General features: G+C 51.0%; 9 protein-coding genes across 9 annotated transcripts; 4 read left to right on the top strand and 5 right to left on the bottom strand.

Moving 5' to 3' along the window:
* Window positions 1-131: 131 nt before the first annotated feature.
* Window positions 132-1,521, bottom strand: ACET3X_000280 (uncharacterized protein; the record flags this gene model as incomplete). Its single annotated transcript, XM_069447558.1, has 3 exons — window positions 132-539; window positions 603-868; window positions 1,005-1,521. The coding sequence occupies 3 exons, from the start codon at window positions 1,519-1,521 to the stop codon at window positions 132-134; spliced, it is 1,191 nt and encodes a 396-aa protein (XP_069310522.1).
* A 963-nt stretch (window positions 1,522-2,484) lies between these two features.
* ACET3X_000279 (uncharacterized protein) lies at window positions 2,485-3,373 on the bottom strand (the record flags this gene model as incomplete). Its single annotated transcript, XM_069447556.1, has 3 exons — window positions 2,485-3,026; window positions 3,081-3,165; window positions 3,227-3,373. The coding sequence occupies 3 exons, from the start codon at window positions 3,371-3,373 to the stop codon at window positions 2,485-2,487; spliced, it is 774 nt and encodes a 257-aa protein (XP_069310521.1).
* Window positions 3,374-4,230: 857 nt separating this feature from the next.
* ACET3X_000278 (uncharacterized protein) lies at window positions 4,231-4,873 on the top strand (the record flags this gene model as incomplete). The annotated part of the gene is made up of 3 exons (XM_069447555.1): window positions 4,231-4,330; window positions 4,393-4,737; window positions 4,788-4,873. 3 exons carry the CDS (start codon window positions 4,231-4,233, stop codon window positions 4,871-4,873), a joined length of 531 nt encoding a protein of 176 aa, XP_069310520.1.
* A 2,426-nt stretch (window positions 4,874-7,299) lies between these two features.
* ACET3X_000277 (uncharacterized protein) lies at window positions 7,300-8,142 on the bottom strand (the record flags this gene model as incomplete). Its single annotated transcript, XM_069447554.1, has 1 exon — window positions 7,300-8,142. The coding sequence occupies one exon, from the start codon at window positions 8,140-8,142 to the stop codon at window positions 7,300-7,302; it is 843 nt and encodes a 280-aa protein (XP_069310519.1).
* A 510-nt stretch (window positions 8,143-8,652) lies between these two features.
* On the bottom strand, window positions 8,653-9,138 carry ACET3X_000276 (uncharacterized protein; the record flags this gene model as incomplete). Its single annotated transcript, XM_069447553.1, has 3 exons — window positions 8,653-8,701; window positions 8,758-8,910; window positions 8,981-9,138. 3 exons carry the CDS (start codon window positions 9,136-9,138, stop codon window positions 8,653-8,655), a joined length of 360 nt encoding a protein of 119 aa, XP_069310518.1.
* Window positions 9,139-9,338: 200 nt separating this feature from the next.
* On the top strand, window positions 9,339-10,541 carry ACET3X_000275 (uncharacterized protein; the record flags this gene model as incomplete). The annotated part of the gene is made up of 1 exon (XM_069447552.1): window positions 9,339-10,541. One exon carries the CDS (start codon window positions 9,339-9,341, stop codon window positions 10,539-10,541), a length of 1,203 nt encoding a protein of 400 aa, XP_069310517.1.
* Window positions 10,542-11,196: 655 nt separating this feature from the next.
* Window positions 11,197-12,396, top strand: ACET3X_000274 (uncharacterized protein; the record flags this gene model as incomplete). The annotated part of the gene is made up of 3 exons (XM_069447551.1): window positions 11,197-11,805; window positions 11,862-12,199; window positions 12,252-12,396. 3 exons carry the CDS (start codon window positions 11,197-11,199, stop codon window positions 12,394-12,396), a joined length of 1,092 nt encoding a protein of 363 aa, XP_069310516.1.
* Window positions 12,397-14,337: 1,941 nt separating this feature from the next.
* On the bottom strand, window positions 14,338-15,565 carry ACET3X_000273 (uncharacterized protein; the record flags this gene model as incomplete). Its single annotated transcript, XM_069447550.1, has 2 exons — window positions 14,338-15,148; window positions 15,198-15,565. 2 exons carry the CDS (start codon window positions 15,563-15,565, stop codon window positions 14,338-14,340), a joined length of 1,179 nt encoding a protein of 392 aa, XP_069310515.1.
* Window positions 15,566-16,484: 919 nt separating this feature from the next.
* On the top strand, window positions 16,485-18,018 carry ACET3X_000272 (uncharacterized protein; the record flags this gene model as incomplete). Its single annotated transcript, XM_069447549.1, has 2 exons — window positions 16,485-16,951; window positions 17,004-18,018. The coding sequence occupies 2 exons, from the start codon at window positions 16,485-16,487 to the stop codon at window positions 18,016-18,018; spliced, it is 1,482 nt and encodes a 493-aa protein (XP_069310514.1).
* Window positions 18,019-18,029: the final 11 nt, after the last annotated feature.

The raw sequence follows: 18,029 nt of genomic DNA, 5'->3' as shown, positions 1-18,029 counted from the left end.
GACGTCTCGATTTAGGCGAAACACAATAGCTATTGCATTACTCTACCCATCTAAAACTCCTCTTGCACCACCTTCATATGCGGTGACGTCAAACCATCCAAGACGTCTTTGCTACAATGGTTTTGTCTCGCCTAAGTTATCTTCGTCTTGCCCTGCAAACCACCAGTAACAGTAATTTGCACCGTCTCATCCCTTTTCCAAAGCTCTTCCCCGCCTTTGTTGCTCTTGTAAGATCCAGTAAGACGTTCTCTGTACCAACGTTCAGCCTTCGTAGTGTATGTCTTTGACTCGACCTTGCTCGTATGAACAGTAACATAGACAAGTCTCTTGCTACGGGCGGGAACCATGACGGACTGATCCACGCCAAGAGTCAGCGTGTTTGTCACGCTCGTGGACTTGGTTGTTTCGCGCGCGTAGTCGAACTTGACTGCCACCTTCCATCCTACCGTGGCTTCTACAATGCCAATGCCTGCTTTGCCTGATACGGAGTATTCGGCTGTCATGCCAGTGGCGTATGTATCTTTCACTGTTGTGGTGATCTACGAAGAGGATGTATGGAATCAGTGTACATCCCGTAGGCACTCCAGTTACCCCAAACTTACCTCGGTTTTGTATTCCTTGGAGAATTCAATGGCTGTCAATGCTTCTTTTTCATCCCGGTTCTCCACCCATATTGTTTCCTGGATCGATTGATCGATTTTCTGGTCGGTGTCGGCAATCACTACAGCCTGGATTTGCTCGTACGCTGGGTTGATGTTGCTCCAGCGAAATGCCGTTATTCGATCGTTGAAGCCGGAATCTTGCAGCTTCCGGACCTCTCTGGTCTCGCCGCCGCCCATGATCCTGCTAAAACGATCGCCTCTGCCTTCTGGGTTGTCGTAGAGCTCGACGGACTCGCGATCCAAACTGTGCCATCGTAGGGATGTGGTTCTGTCGTTTATCCACCATCGATCCATGGTGTGAACGGTGTTAGGGGCCCACTCGCTCAAGACTATACCACATACCATTGTCAGATACGAAAAGAAGGCCTCTTGGAAATGAAAGTGACACATATATGGTAACACGATTATTCTTGAAGTCTTGGTCGTCGAAAAGCTCAATTGCGCCTTGATTCATGTCAACCGTGCGCCAAAAGAATTGCGATATCTTGTCATTCATCTGCAGTTGGTCCAGATCCACTCCCTCAATTTGTCCCGTTCCGATGAGATCCATTGTACGACCGGCGTCAGAGAGGTCTGCGTACTTTCCCGAAGCTGGTACACTGGGAAGGTGGTCCATGAACGTAAGGACGGTCCCGACCGGCAAGTTGAATGCAATCCAACTAGCCTTGTCAAACAAGTTTCGGTCTACTTGGAAGCGCTCCTTCTGGCGGTAATTATCGTGGATGTCGATCTCGGTATTGTTGCTGTTCCAGTTGAAATCTTGATACAGGCGAATGCGGCCACTCGCAAGGTCGGGTGCTCGCTGTGAAGGAGATGGCAGCTTAGTAAGCTTGTTCACCTTATCTTGTATGGACTGCATCCTGGAGGCTAGTCGTCGAATATGGTGAAGAGATTGGAGGGTGGAGATGTGGAGTTCGGATTGACAGAAACGATGGTGATTGGAAAGGTTTGGTACTGGGATCTCGTCTTGTTCTTGGGAAGGTCAGTCCAGAAGACAGCTTCAGTAGAAGCTACTCTTATACATGTTTCGCGCATATTTCCGCGTACCTGAATTCCCGCTAAGCGACTGGAGTCGGAAGCTATACAATGTATCTCGATAGTGGCGGTCATCTTCAGCTACGCCATGAACAACCATCCCGTGCTGCGCCCAAAATGCTTTTTCGCTCAGTACCTTGTTTTGTTAGTTCTGCATCGAGTACCACGAAGACCTGATGGTGGCTTTCCCATTTGCAGCTGAGGAACGACTAGTCTAACCGTATGCTTGGCGGATTCTCTAGGTTAGCTGAATAATGTGGCTATACAAAGATCGAGAAAGCTTCGCGTATAGTTCTATGCGGCTCATGGTAGTCTATTGGCAAAGTCGGAACCATGTGTGATGCGGCGGAGTTGTGTCCGCGAGGCTTATCACATGCGGGGTCACCGCCCTGAACAGACCTCGGGACGCAAGGTTGGGTTGGTGTCTTCTTGGGAAGTTGGAAGTATAGGTCCACAGACTTACCGATTGCGGGATGGCCTTATCGATGCACCATCGCGATGCCACCTCACCTGCACTCGTATGGTAGTGTATGAAGAAGACGATATCTCTCAGCCCTGTTTATAGACTGCTTCTTAGTGGTATATCGGACGCGCACTAGAAGGACAGAAATGAGAACCAGCTAACCTATCCTAAACTATGACGGTTACTCTTGTAGTTGAATCGAGAAGTCACATGTGACTAGGCCCAGCCTATTCTCATAATCCATCTTCCGACATTCAAGCTAGACTAATGCCTACCAACCCCTTCGCGTCTTCTTTTTCTTTCACGGAATTGTCTCCGATTTTCTCAGCGCTTCTCACCGATAGTGAGCTGAGAGTCAGGTATGTACGGAGAATGCTGAGCAACATCGTCACCCGGCAACTCTGCGGGTGGCAATTCCACGCTAGGCTTGTTACCGAGTTCCTGGGGGGCTATGTTCTTGGAATCCATCTCTTGCTTTGAATCTTCGTGTGGCATTTCGGTGATTGCACTTCCGCCAACCTCTCCTCGCTCGTCGGACGGTATTTCTGGCACTTGACCGTGTTTCTTCTTATGACGTAGAAGTAGATAGATGGCGGCGGCGATGAGAGCAAGGCCACACACGCCACCGACTACGCCACCAGCTATAGCGCCAGTGTTGTTCTTCTTGGGTCTATTGACTGCGTTGGGAGATGTGGTCGATGATGGAGAGGACGATGGCGGCGACGATGATATCTGGTCAGGCGGTGTACAAGTGTCAACGCTGTAGTACACGAAAGAGGAGTTGTAGCACTCGGCTATCCGAGCGAACTGGAGGACTGTCGAAGAGCATGGTACAAACTCTTCGCTGTCGGCCCCGTAAATGGTCGCTGGTGTCGTTGATGAGTGAACATCCTCTCAAAAGGTACGACGCAACTACTCACCACTGCAGCCTGGATCAAGATCTACGACCTGAAAGCTCTCATATCTCCCCTGGTCGGCCAGCCTAGTGCAAGACCCGTTGGGATACTAAATTTCGGGGGGCGAAGTCAGTGTATGTCTCCCGCGAAGTTCGTATAGGTACTCTTACGCCGTTTTCTGCGTTGAAACTCTGGAACGAGTTCTTGCACTCTCCGTCCGTAAACGTCGCGATTCTCGAACCATAAACGACTTGAATAACATTTATACTTGAGAAAAGGTTAAAAACTAGCCAAGCGCCGATGCTATAATATAGCATGATCTTGTGGACTCGGAGGGCTTGCTGAGTGTGAGTGCCGCTGACGGACGCGAGTCGAGATGCGCTGCAGTAGAAGACTCAAGAGGTGGGCTGAAGCTTATTGCTCGTAAAGGCAGCTGCTCTGTCTAGTCAGGAAGCTTGCCGCATGTTCACGAGGCTACGATGCGATAAGAAGCGATCGCTGCAAAACAATAAGCCGGCTTGATCGGCCCCATGACCAACGACCTATCGTAGGTCGTACACAGACACACACGTAGGTGGTGAGTGGATATAGACGCTGGATTCGAGTAGTTCTGAGCAACCTTGTAAGGCATGAACTGCTTTCAGTGTTTTGTGATACCAGAGATATGTGTCATCAACGCCACAAGATGTCTACGCGTGCGCTGATTGGTCACAGCAGCGGTCGACCCCGAGACGGCACGCTCCCGCCTCTCGGTTTGTCTAGCCTCGCGCCACAGACGGTTGGTATTAATTAATTCCCCACCATACGTTAAGCTTCGTCAGCTTCATGCATTATGTAGGCAAAAATATCGTGACAAAGCAAGCACTTGACATGGATAGCCGTGGAATACGAAAAAAGAGCCCCATCCGGACTTCGACAACCCGCGGAAGCATAAGCTACGCATGGTGTTTTCCTAATTGTAGAGCATACGACCCAATACCTCCCGCATCTCATTCGGCGACGGGTTTGTAGTCGTGAGAACTAGGTGAAAATTAGAATGTGGCTCCACAGCCTCTTGACGAAAGGATCACTGCCTTCTTAGACAAAGAGTATAAGAGATGACTGACCAGCTCGAGAAAGACTCCAGATCACAACAAAGCTCACAAAGATCATTGTATCCTTCCCAATTCTCAACATGCGCGCCTCGATCCTTGTCGCACTGTCTTCCTTCAGCCTTATGGCTTTCGGCTGCACCAAAGTCACCAGGGTCACCCACACCTACTACGGATACCCAGGTGAGTTGACTGTATGAAATGGACGTGGGATGTACACTAACCCTATACCTTCGTTTCTACAGATAACGACCCTCCCGGCCCGGCCACCGCCTACGACTGCGGCCGCGGCTACAAGGCTGGGGGTACAGGCACCTACGATAACCCCTTGACGTTTGCCTCCGCTCCCGGCGAATTCACACAATGTGAAATCATCTATGATCCATACACAAGGAAATATCTCCGTTTCGAGGACTATTGCGCTCAATGTACTACCGACTGGGCCGCTGGCATCTACCACATCGATTTGTGGAGCGGCAGTACTACTGTGAACGGAGGCGATGAGCAGATTCAATGCGAGAATGACCTCACGCCGGCCGATCGAAGCCAGACTATCGTGAGGCAGCCACGAAAGGATCTTCAGGTAGACAGTAAGTAACACGGCTGAACAATACTTGGAGACAGACTGACATGCAATCAGAGAGTAACCCATATGTCAAAGGTGGCAGTCCAGCGTGCCGCACAAACCACATATACCCCACTTACAATATTGCCGATTATTGCTAGATATGTGGTTGCTGTGTGCGGCGTTGAAACTGAGAGGTAGACAAGGTGGAAGTCTGATGAACGTTAGATATGATACAGTCTTTTCCGTAGAAGAATGTTCTTAGAAGCAATACCAAGCTTGTCCCGAAACGATACGAATCTCTTGGCCTTGGAGCTTAGCGCATAAGCCTGTTATCTTCGTGTCGATTCTCCCTGTCGTACATGACAGTGGCGTGCGGGGTCGTGCCCCCTGTGCTTGCTTGCCTCCACTTACTTTACCTTGTTGGTGTCGATGTAGCCTGATCATGTTGGCGGACAGAGGGTGCCAGGCTGGCCTCGCGGTCCTGAGTACACTGCGTCAAGTCTTTCTTGGTCTGACCTGCCATACATTCGAAGGCGGTAGAGCGCTTCATGTTCAGCCTCGCCTGACGTCCATTCGGAGAGTATTAGACCGAAGCTGCCGCGCTACTGAGCCAGCACAGTCTGCGTTGCAATGTGTCTATTCTTTTCGCTTTTGATAATAGATGAATGTTGCTTTCTGTGCCTTGAGTTCCATGCACGTTCAGTCCCTAGAGTTGGTGGTGGAGGGATGGATGTGCACCGAGCTGAACCGCGCCCTCTCTGTGATGACGTCAAACATCGTCAGCCCTGGTGCACGTCCCTTCAACGAGGCTGACAACGGCCACAGGCATGAGCAGGCCAGTGCCTTTGGCTCTAGATACCGCCAGGCATGGAAAGTAAGATTTCTGTTTCGGAAGCGAGCGCAAAGGTACACCAGGACTCAACAAACACAGAACTTTCACAGCGCTGGGTGCCGTCCATCTATCGCCCCGGAGCAGGCCCGCCCACTAGTCTTTTGGTTTCCGGTCGACCACATCCCAGTGTGGTGCAAGGAATCCTGCAGTCGCTCGATAGCTACAATGGGAGCATTACACGCCAACCTTACGATTTTAATGCCTGGTTACGCCGAGGAAGTTGCATGATGATGTTAGGTTTTCCCGAACTCGCTGTCGCTGATGCGTATAAAGCCCAAGTTCTCGAAGCACGAGCTCCTGGAAACGATCAAGATAGGGCAGAAGTTTTCAAACTGCTTGAAGCTGCTTTGCAAGCTTGCCATTGCCAATGGGACGCAGCAAAGATCCTGGACGAATCAGCAATCGACGCTGGGCCTTTGTGGCAGGAAGACACTGCGAAGAGACTTGCCAAACTACACGAGCTTCTGAGGCGGAAAGAAGAGGCTGCTATAGCACTGGGAGGTACATCTTTTGAGCTCAGAGATAGGATAAGAGATGGTGGTGTACTCACTGTAGAATATCCTTGGACCATGGACTGCCATCTTAGAAGGGACCCAGAACTCATCAAGCTCATTAATCAAGAGCTCCAGGGGAGTGGAACAAAGACCACGTGCTATCTGAGTCATAGTACCTTGGTCAAGGACTCGAATGAGGACATGCTAGGCATGTTCGCAGCTCGCGAGGTACGGGCTGGAGAATGCATACTTACGGATCGGACCGCCACCGGTATATACAGTACTCCGTCCCCAGACTCCTGCTGTAACTGCTATGCGCGCTTACCGAAAAAGCCAACACAGGCAGAATGTTGCACTGAGACCTACTGCTCAGTAGCGTGCCTTGATCTCGCAATGAACACCTATCACAAAGTCATCTGCGGCAGAGACTTTGCGTGGCTTCAGGAACCCGCCAAGGGCTTGACGCACAACGCCTCGCCTCTACGGCCCCTCCTCATGTTACGACTACTGGCGGCATGCGTTCAATCGGGTGTCGAGAATTCGCCGCTAGATCACCCGCTGATTGCGCGTCTCAAGCCTCTTGCCAACAAAGATCATCTTGATGTGTTCACTCTCAACGAATCGATCATCGTTCCGAACAAGATCCTAGAACAACTTGGGGTAGACATCTTCAAAAATCGCAACTTCGATGCGGACGTCTTACACTCGATATGGACTCGGCTAGCGAACAACAAAGCAGGGTCACCCGACCTGCGACTTGGCTTCGTTGACGAAATCGCGCCACATCTACCGCTGTTCAACCACAGCTGCGAACCGAACGTGGAGTGGAGAAGGGAGAACGGAAGCACAACTGTGAGCTTCTTTGCTCTCAAGCCGATCAAAAAGAATGAGGAGCTGTTCTGTAGTTACCTAAATGTTGGGCGCATTCCGGTAGAGCAAAGACAGGAGATGCTGTGGCCATGGTTTGAGGGTCCGTGCTTGTGCTCTAGATGTGAAGAGGAGGGAATGGCTTTAAGCGTCTAGTTGGTAGTATCATTAATTTCTTTTGGGGAGCTCACATCGTCATATACTAACTAAGTACTAAGTGAGTAGATAGCCTATACTCATGCCTAAGATGCGGTGGGTCTCTTCTGGAATGATGCTTCGTTGTGTCTCTTATACGGCATGAATTTGTCATTCATTGGTGCCTATATCCTCTTTATCGACGCCAAATAAAATTCTTAGCATCCCCACGCTTCAAGGCTTCGATGCTAGGTGGTACGGCTGGCTGCCGAATTGGGTGCGCCTTGCCATCCCCCTCCTTCTTTGCAGCGCTCAATCCTGTACCCTTCAGCACACTGTTACCATATCTGGTATTCCAACCCTTCTGCTTGATAGCCTCCAGCTTCGACTTCACATCTTTGGCCTTTGACAGCTTCACCAGGGGTAAATCAGGTTCATGCACGTCCATTTCCCGGATGTCACCCAGCGTCTTGATGAGCTTATCCCCATTACCCGTCTCGGTGTGGTATGTGTAGGCGAATGTAAAGTCGTCCTCCTTGAAGAGAGATTCTGCGTTGCCAGGCGAGAGGGCCATAATGGCCTTTTGTGTGAGCGCTACGAGTGCCCTATCTTCGATGACGGTGTCTTCGAATGCATTGGCCGTTGTAGCTAGCTTGATAATATCCATCCAGGACAGTTCAATCGCCATCGCATCGGCAGGTATAGCTTGGAGACTGAGGTAGAAATTGACCATCGATCGATCGATGAAGAGCAGGTGGATGGTGCGGTGTGATGGCGCGAGCATTTTGAGTTTATTCAAAAGCCTTGAGGACTTGGGAACGTCGATGAGGGGGATTTGATAGCGCGTCTCTTGACGGGGACCGAGAAGAAGTGTGACGCGGTCGTGGTAAGAGACACCTGCTTCGTGTGGGTTGACGATCTCCCAGTCTTCGTCGTTGATCTGGTCAGGGATGACATCGCCGCTCGTATGTGGTGGGGAGTTTGTGCGGACAAGGGGTGTGCTCTTTAAGCCTTGGAGCATGTTAGTGAGGAAAGACATGATTGAGTTGTGAAGTCTTCAAAACTTGGCCGATGGTCAGTGTTGTAGGTACGGTCGAAGTGGTAAATGAGGAGGGCCAGGGAAACTGTTGTATGGAAGAGAAATGTGGAGACTTTGTGCTGTTGGTGATAGTGTAAGCTACAATCGGGAGGTGGCGCATCACAACACGTGAGGTACTGCTGGATGGAGCGCGCCAGGGTGTCGCTGTGAGTTGTCGTGAATCTAGGAATTGCAACGTCTACGAACCGTACTTTGGACTAGACCCTATTACGGTGCATGACATAGTCAGTAGGGTCGAAAACATTGTGACTAGATGGATGCGCAAGCAGCGGCTCTTTGAGGACCGGGCTTGCATTGTTCTGGGTCCAGAGAATGTGGTCTGCATCATAGTTTCAAACACAAAGAAGAATTCCATTTGGAGATAGCAGTTGTTCAGGCCACGGCTCTATGTGCATGGTCCTGCCAACGACCTCTAAATATTTATAGACGCGTACAAAGCGGTATGCCACTCTACTTGGTCTCGTGCTCGGGCGTGATTGCAAAGGTAGGTCGAACGAATCTGTCATGAGATCATTAGCCAATGTTCTGTAAAAAGCCATGTCTTCAAGCACGTGCCTGTCGCTGTTGTAGACCTTGGTCTCGGTACCAAGTAGCTCCTTCTCCCTCGCCTTGTCCGCCAAATGTCTTCGTACTTGATCCCGGTCTTCTTCGGCTTGGAGCGCTGGGATGAGGTGTATCCGCGCCCACATCTTCTCGCGTGCGAGTTCGCTGTCATCAGTCAGCACTTGTCCCTCTAATTCTAAAACACCGCAGTGTCTTGTTCCGAGAATGCGCGTACTTGTGCTCCCTGATTCCTTGTCCGACCCTCCAAAATCCGTATGTCATGAGCGCCGCGGTTCCGAAGAGGTATGCGGCGGGGCGGAAGCCTCGAACAGGCAAGTTGCGCTTGTATTGTACGGGGCTGTAGCCGCCAACGGGCGGCATATCCTGCGGCATGTTGGGCGATTTGTTCGTGGCTCAATTCGAGTTCGGAGGTGTCGTCAGTGCGGAGACGTGAAGTGAGGTTCGAGCTCGGGAAGCCGCGATGACAGGGATCTGGCTTGGCACGCTAACAAGTGAGTGAGCATAATTTTGTCGACGCTGAGTGGACAAAAGACATCACGACCTAATTTCTCTAATCGATGGACGGCCACAACATGATGGATTCTGAAGGACGTCCCGCCAAGATGCGCAAGCTGGAGCATGCGGACGGTGATGTGGATTTGGCGGACGCAACTGCCACTCTCACACCAAACGAACAACTACCCGTGGCTGCGGAAAATAGCAATCAAGCTGGCCCTACTGGGACTACTGGAGTGTCGGCTGAAGGTGAAGGCACAGAGCCAAAGTTGTCTAAAAACCAGCTCAAAAAGCAAAGACGACTTGAACGTTGGGAATCTGGACGCGAAGATCGCAAATTAAAGCGAAAAGAAAAAGTCAAAGAGAAGAAAGAGCGACGACGAGAAGAGTGGGCGAAGATGCCTACAGATGAGAATGGCAAGAGACCGAGACCACCGCCTTCACGTCCTCCTAGACAGGCAACTGGAAAACAAGTACCCGTCACAGTAATCTTCGACTGCGATTTCGAGGAGCTGATGTTCGACAACGAGCTCAAGAGCTTAGGACTTCAAATCACAAGGTGTTACAGCGACAATCGAAAGGCAAATTTCAGAGCTCACCTGGCACTGAGTAGCTTCGGTGGCAAAATGAAGGAGCGGTTTGATGGCATTTTGGCAAAACAGTACACGAGTTGGAAGGGCTTCCAGTTCTTCGAGGAGGATTTTGTGGAAGTTTCTGAGAAGGCCAAGGAGTGGATGTCAGGACCAGATGGCGGACAAGTTCTCGGTGCGTTGAAGACTTCAGCGGAATCCAACGGTTCAAGCGAGCAGGAACAAGCGGGGACCGCAGAAGAGGAAGGCGAAGTCGTCTATCTTTCATCCGAGTCGGACAACGTTCTTACGCACCTGAAGCCCAATAGCACCTACATCATTGGTGGTTTAGTCGACAAGAACCGACACAAGGGCATCTGCCATAGGCGCGCAGTGGCGCGTGGAATCAAAACTGCAAAGTTGCCCATTGGCGAATATCTTGAGATGAAGAGCCGGCAGGTCCTGGTCACAAACCATGTGCTGGAGATTATGCTCAAGTGGATGGAATTTGGAGACTGGGGCAAGGCTTTCATGGCCGTCATGCCAGAAAGAAAGGGTGCTAAGCTCAAGGGCGACGTAGAAGACGGAGACGATGAGGCTGCAGCGGCTGCAGAAGATGAGAAGAACCTGGACAGGGACCTTGCGGCAGCAACAAAAGAAGCGGATGCAGCGACTCCTGAGCCGACCACAGAGAGCGTCCAGACTACATAGACATGTCACAAGTCGCACTCATGGGAGAATGGCAAAGTGCAAAGACTAGTAATGAAGACCTACAGTAGGCCTCCTCGAGAGAACCCAAAGGCAACTCTACACATTCGTAGTAATGAAGAGCTAGGAATGCATAGCTGCTCAAATCGAGGCACGCTACGAGATGTAAAAGGCGATGCCTGGTATGGTGACTGACAGGTTGAAACGACGCCCGCGTTGGCACCAGACATGCATATTCAATGTCTCGGATTCGATAAAGCCCAGCAGGCTGACCATGGGGAATGCACAATGATACGCGAGGTCAGCCCTACCGGTAGCGGAGATTAAGCTTTCTAGGGACACGCTAGCTTGCTAGCGGCCAGGGCTCATCGAAGAGGCAGAGGGGTGAAGCAATCGCTGCGCATACATCGTCATTTCTGCCTTGTATTGGCGGCTATTCATTATAGCCACTGAAAATGCATCCGTCGCATTCACAAGCTTGCTTATGTAACAGCCATGTCTCCTGCTGCCGGCGTTGTGAGGCTCCAAGCAGCTGTCAGCCCACTAATTTTGCGCAACGTCACAGCTGCTGTGACTTGCGACAGCCCAGCACACCACCTCCAACACGCGACCCACATTAATTCAGGAACATCGCTACAATTGTAATTAGTTGCCGCTCATGTCGTACCCATCAGGAACCCCGTCTTCTCCATCCGCCGGCTCTCCGTCGTCCCAAACCTCACTGCCGCCCCAGCGCTCTACGCCCAATCGCTCGTCTTCCTACTTCACATATCCCGTATCCTATGCAGTCTCCGGCATTCTGCGACGACTGAACACGGAAACGAGCCCCAAATCGGACGCGCAGCCGACATCGGGGGCCAGCAGCAACCGCAACAGCATAGCCAACGTGCAATCGCAGTTGCAGTCCACCGCCTCCTCGCTTTCCAACACGCTTGCGAGTCTCGTCTCCTCCACTACCTCAGATATGAACGCTGTGTTTCAGCCACCACATCGGACAGCGAGTCCTTTTCAACCGCCTCCATTGACGCCGCTGAGCCTGAAAGGATGGGGAGGTGGCATGCGAGAAAAGGGCAAGCTTCTGAGCACGGCGCTGGCAGAGGAGATCAGGCTCCTGTTACCCCCAAGGCTGCAGCTGGTAGACGAATGGAAGCTGGCATACAGTCTGGAGCAGAACGGCGTCAGCTTGGGGACGCTATACAAGCAATGTGAGGACTATTGGGGGAAGAGGGGTGGCTTCGTGCTTGTGGTCAAGGATAGCGGTGGAGGTGTAAGTCCTCGAACGACAGGAACAATGACAGAACGCGTGCTCACATATCGCGACAGATCTTCGGCGCATATCTCTCAGACGCACCACGCCCCTCCACATCATTCTACGGCAATGGCGAATGCTTTCTTTGGCGCGCGCACATACTCCACGGTTTCTCCGACCTGCAGATGAACCTCCCGCCCCCACCGTCCGAAGACACAACAGACGCCGTGCGAATGACGACCATATCCTCGCCGAAGAGAAACGGCGATTCGTTAGCGCCACCACAGAATGGTCGAACCAATAAGAGCGGTGCGAGCACGCCAGAAAGGATAAGATTCAAGGCATTCCCATATAGTGGGGTGAACGACTACATGATCTTTTGCGAGCACAGCTATCTAAGTGTTGGCGGCGGGTAAGTAGAGGCGACTAGTGGTTCAGGCTCCACGCGACTAACAGCATTACAGGGACGGTCATTACGGTCTATGGCTAGACGACAACCTCGAGAATGGCGTTTCCGATACCTGCCCCACGTTTGGTAACGAGCCGTTGAGCGACGATGGCAAAAAGTTCGAGGTCATGGGTGTCGAGTTGTGGTATGTCGGCGTATGAGAGATATTTCTCGGCATTCTCTGCAATGACGCGGTCCGTTATGTTTAGCACTGGCCGCGCAGTGATATCGCTCAAGTGTAGAGTGATCAGCTACGTAACTCAGAACAGATACCATACCTGAAGTCGAAAACTGGCTGAGGTAAAGAGTAAAATACCCATTTGGTCGTTTCGTACACGTTTTTATCCGTCCTTTGGCGCTTCCGAGGACCAAGTCCTTGCCGACACGTCACTGCATTGTCAGCAAGCTTTCCACGACTTTCTCAACCCCTGACATTCGAAAATCACACGGCCTTGTTTTGGTGCGACTGAGTTACAAACCTTGGGCGTGCAAGCGTGAAAATGTTTCCTCGACAATCCACAGGATATAGAGTCGGAATTGTCTGGGAAGAAGACGAGTCTTGGGAGCCGCGGAGTGGAATGTATCCGAAGTCATTTGCATACTAACACTGTATGTACTTTCCAGATCTCATATGCAGAACCTCTCGATTCTTTAAAGACCGTTTCCAGAAATACCAGAAGCCTATCGCCAGCAGCGACGAGTGTTGTGTCTGCGCCGACACCCTTACGCTGGTCCGCCACTGGCCTTAATAAAAAGTCCGCACCGACGTGTCCGATGTGTCAGGCAAGGTGGAAGAACGATCTGTGGCTCAGTCATCTAGACATGAAGTCTGACCTGGATCCTGAGGCAGCTCAGATTTACCTAGACTGGCTTTACACCTCCACTCTACGTATATCTTCCGAAACTTCTCGTACTCCCGCTGTGACTATCGAAGGCGGCCGCTAGTCTCTTGAGCTTGTCCAGATGAATGTTTTATCGGTCCGGAACTTACGCGATAAGATGTAGTCAGCAGTCTGCCTAGCTAAGATCTCCTTCGTTGCAGAGTCGTCGGTCTTAAAGTTGTTATCACTAAACCCAAAGTCAACGGTTCTTCCTGCCCAAACGTCTTCCCAGCTCGGAAGTATGTAGTCTCGGTATGTGGCATCTGTGATGCTCCAGGCGCCGTCTACGTCGATAGAGAAGCGAATGAGATTGTCAAATTGAAGTACCACTGGGAACTGAAGTCTTGTATACTGTCCGACCTGCGTGCTTTACGTTAGTAGCACCTTTCTTTACACCTCCCATTGAGCTTGGCCTACTAAGACTTCATTGCCTCTTCTCATGATGACAAGAGAGTCATCAGAGTTATTGCTCCTGGGGATATACGCCATGTGAAACATATTTGTAGCAGCAAGGAACATGTCCATGGCCAAAGCAGAAGTTTTATGAAGGATTGTGACAATGGCGTCTTGGATCATGATATCCTTGCGGACATTCTTGATGTTCAGATCAACGATGTGAGCATGATTGCGCGGGGCGGTCGAAGGAAGCGCGGCGACACTGTCAACAAATTGCTTGGGGGAAACTTCACTCATTGCTCTCGGGTTGATTTTCAAAGCCCTCCCATGGGAACTACATGTAATTAAGTAAACTAAAATCTCTCCGCTTGCTATAACGCACATGATGCCGAAAAAATGCTTTCTATAGCACGTCAGTACGTGAACTCTCAGGAGCTTCTTTGCCATCAACGCGCAAGCTGCACTTCGGGTGAGGGCTTTGTGGTGAATGATGTAAACTTGAGTCGGAACTCAAAATGCAGGTATGTACAGGATGGTACTGCCAATTTGATAAAGGGGTCTGGACTATTTCGGTGATAGAGCCAGTAGACAAGTGGTAGTCAGCAGATAGATGATCTTGCGGAGTCTTGACGCGCGTAATAAGAGGCGCCGTTTAGCGTCTTGGCGCTTCGCACACGTCACATGCGCTCCATCAGGAAACGCTCGTCACAATTCGGCTTCAAAATACATCCTTCCCAAACACGATAGCATTGGGAGCGCATATGCCAGTTTATCTCCACCCTATAAGTTTATATATATACACAATGAAATACCGACAACCGACGCTTATTCGGCCCAAACAACCGCGCTAAGACCGTCCTCGTTCTCAGGTGTGCCAACAGCCCCGATCCTGAGATCCGCAACGCGCTCTCCCAGTCTACCGGTCTTTGGGTCTCTTGGAACAATGGCTACATTCGAAGTCGTCTGATCGCCAATAGCAACAAAGTCACCATCCTTGTTGATGTCGAAAGTACGCGGGTACGTGCCATAGGATGAAGTGTTGGCCGTCCATGTGAGGGATCCGTTGGAGGAGACGGTGTATTGAGTAAGTGAGTCGTTGGGCTTAAACTTTTTGTCGTTCCGGTTCGTGATGTAGACGAAGTCGCCCTTGACTTTGATCTCACCGACCTTTGTTCCGGCAGGCGCAGTGGTGTTGCCTTGGTACGGCGTCAAGGTTTGCTTCAGAGTCAGAGACATGCAATCCCCTGATGAGGAATAGGACACTGCCCATGCCGACACGCTGTTGGAAAGCTCATTGGCCACAAAGAGAGTGGTGCCTTCTGCTGCTCGACGAACACGCGAAAAAGCTCCTGGTGGTGTCCAAAAGGCACCGTGTCTTGGTCCAGTACCTGGGGGCGGCTTCGCAGAAGCACACTCTGTAAGTTTTCCAGTTGTCTGATCGATCCTGTGAATCCGAATTTGGTCGGTTCCAAGATCAGGCACAATCAAGAAGTCGCCGGACGGATCCACAAAAGCATGATGCGGGTGTGGAGCTTCTTGTCGGTAAGGGTTCACGCTTTTACCGGTGTACTTGATTGTTTGAAGTGGTTGTCCGCCGACCAACGGTAGTTGAAAGGTTGTCAATTGCGAGGATTGGCTATCAATCAGTCAGGACCGATGGTGTCTACTGAAAAATGCTGACTTACTAGTGAGCGTTTGCAATGAAGCTCTTACCGTCTGCACCACCATAAAGCGCTGTCGCAACAACACCAAGGGGTGTAGATCCCTTCCCTCCTGCGGTTACGCTACCATTGTTACCAACGGCAAAGGAGACCAAATTTCCTCCAGTCGCCCCGTAGAAGACCTCGTCCGGGATGTACAGCGCTTTCCCGGCACTGTCGTATGTGATCCAACTAGGCAGTTTGTTGCCTGTGGGACTAGATTTGCTCAGAGTCAACGCATTGTTGTCGAACAATAGGTAGTTGATCGTGCCCGAGTAGTGTGCCGCCCACAGGTTCGCCGCATTTGCGAAACTGCCAAATAGCGGTAGAAGGAGAGAATGCGAAGTAAGCATGGCGAATCTGAATGACGATTCAGGACTGTTCTGTTGGCACGCCTCGAATACAAGGACGAAGCATCGTTTCTTATGTCCGTCTTGTGTTCTTCGACAGTTCCGCTATCTCGCCATATTGTCACGCGCACGCGATCTACGTTCGGAGGCTACCACGATGAAACACCTGACTATACCCTCTTGGACTAAACAACCGTCCTCATCATGCATTTCGCTGAAAGCGCAGGGTGGCATTTCAGCCTCGGTGTGTATGCTCTTCCAAGCCGGCTAAAGGGCACACATCGGACAATATATCGCAATATGAAGCCATGTTTCGAGCAGGGGTACGACGTTTCACCCAGTTGCCGAACCCAGCTTGATCAACATGGAGAAATTACAGAAGCCTTGCATTTCGATCTTTCATCTCGCACGCACATATCTTGAGATCTCTTGGCCTGCCATATACCGGGAATACGACTGCCACGCCGCTGACATGCGCCGGCACATGATCGCGGCTCCGTTTCAGCAGAACATGTGCTTGAATGTAAACGAGGAGGCGTCTCTTAATCTTTCTGCGACCAATGCTTGCCAAGAGCGAAATAAACTGAAGCTACAATTTTTCACATTTGCCGTAGCTTAAAGTCCTTATTGCGATACAGGCAAGGTCTGTTATCAAAAGCATCGATTGTTACGCGGCATCTCCACGATTCCAACGAAAGGTCCAACAGAAGTGCATGGTTCTCGCTAGATAGCAGTCCTTTCATCGCAGTGACGTCTCCTGGTCCCATGTTTTTTTCTTCTCTTCAGCCGTAGTGTATTGGGTCAATATGCTCTCTCATCATTACAAGAATCCACCTCTAGGATTCAAGCAATGCTTAAGTAGCGCGAGCATGTTGGCGGATGAATTTGTCCTAGGCAGCCAAGCCATCTTTCTATTTCCAAGATGATGACACGCCATTACACATGGCTCTTTGCGATCGCTACACTCCTCCTCTGTGCTACTGCCGCAAATACGACATTGAGCGAATGTCTTGAGTTTCGACAGGTTCCTGTATATGCCGCAGGCACCAAGAACTACACTCAAGCCGTGAAGCCATTCAACCTTCGTTTACCGTTCGTACCGGCCTCCTATGTTGTACCGCAAACCGTCAAGCATATTCAAGATGCCGTATCTTGCGGCGTCGCGAGCAGTGTCAAAGTCACTGCGAAGGGTGGGGGCCACAGCTACGGAGCACATGGTCTTGGAGGAGAAGATGGCCATTTGATAGTCGATATGCGACGCTTTAATAGCATAACGGTTGATCAAGAAGCACATACAGCTGTTGTAGGAGCTGGGGGTAGGCTAGGAAACATTGCTCTCTCATTGTACGATCAAGGCAAGCAAGCCATCAGTCATGGAACCTGTCCCGGGTAGGCCCTCATACTCCTTGTGACGAGAGTGTTGTCAACTGACAATTTCTAGCGTCGGATTAGGAGGTCTAACTCTCCACGGTGGCTACGGTCTGTCATCGCGGCTGCACGGCTTAACCCTCGATCAACTCATCTCAGCAACTGTTGTCCTCTCGAACAGCAGTGTAGTAACCGCCTCGCCATCGTCCAATCCCGACCTCTTCTGGGCCCTCCGAGGCGCCGGCGCGGCCTTTGGCATCGTCACTGATTTCAAATTCAAGACTTTCAACGCTCCAGAGAGCAATCTCGTCTTCTCCTACAACCTCTCCCCAAGTAACACCTCCCAACTCGCCGAGATTCTCACCGTCCTCCAAAACTTCACCATGCACGACCAACCCCCCGAGCTCAACATGCGCATGTTTCTCCCCAACCAGTTGACCGGTGTATACTACGGAAACCGCACATCCTTCGACACCATCATGAACCCACTGCTCACCAGACTCAACATCCCGCTTTCCGGCCGTGGCGCAGGCACAGTATCCGCAAAAGGATGGATCAACACACTAACATCCTTCTCCAACGGCCCACTGGCCCAACCAGAAATCTACGATTACCACGAGAACTTTTACGCCAAGTCACTCATGCCAGAGTACCTATCACCCGCTGCCATGACAGCGCTGGCAGACTACTACTTCACGACTGCGCGTTCCATTCGTGGTCGCTCCTGGTACTTGCTTATCGACATGCACGGTGGAGAAGGGTCAGCTATTACCTCTGTACCAGCTGATTCAACATCGTACTCGCATCGCAAAGCCGTGTTCAAGATGCAGTTCAACGATCGCATTTTCCCGGACAGCGCGACGTTTGAGCCAGAGATGATGGGCTTCTTGAATGGCTGGGTTGAGGCGATCGAGGAGGCTAGTGGAGGGGAAGAATTTGGCATGTATATCAACTACGCTGACACAAATCTTTCAAAAACCGAGGCGCATTCACGGTATTGGGGAGAGCATTATGCAAGACTGGCCAGGATCAAGGGGGTTTATGATCCGGACAAGGTATTCGAGGGGCCACAATTGGTTGGAAGTTAAAAGGTAGCTGT

Source organism: Alternaria dauci, chromosome 1, assembly GCF_042100115.1.
Source record: "Alternaria dauci strain A2016 chromosome 1, whole genome shotgun sequence".
Lineage (NCBI taxonomy): Eukaryota > Fungi > Ascomycota > Dothideomycetes > Pleosporales > Pleosporaceae > Alternaria > Alternaria dauci.
Note: the sequence above shows the minus strand (reverse complement) of the source record. Positions and strands in the feature narration are given on the sequence as shown.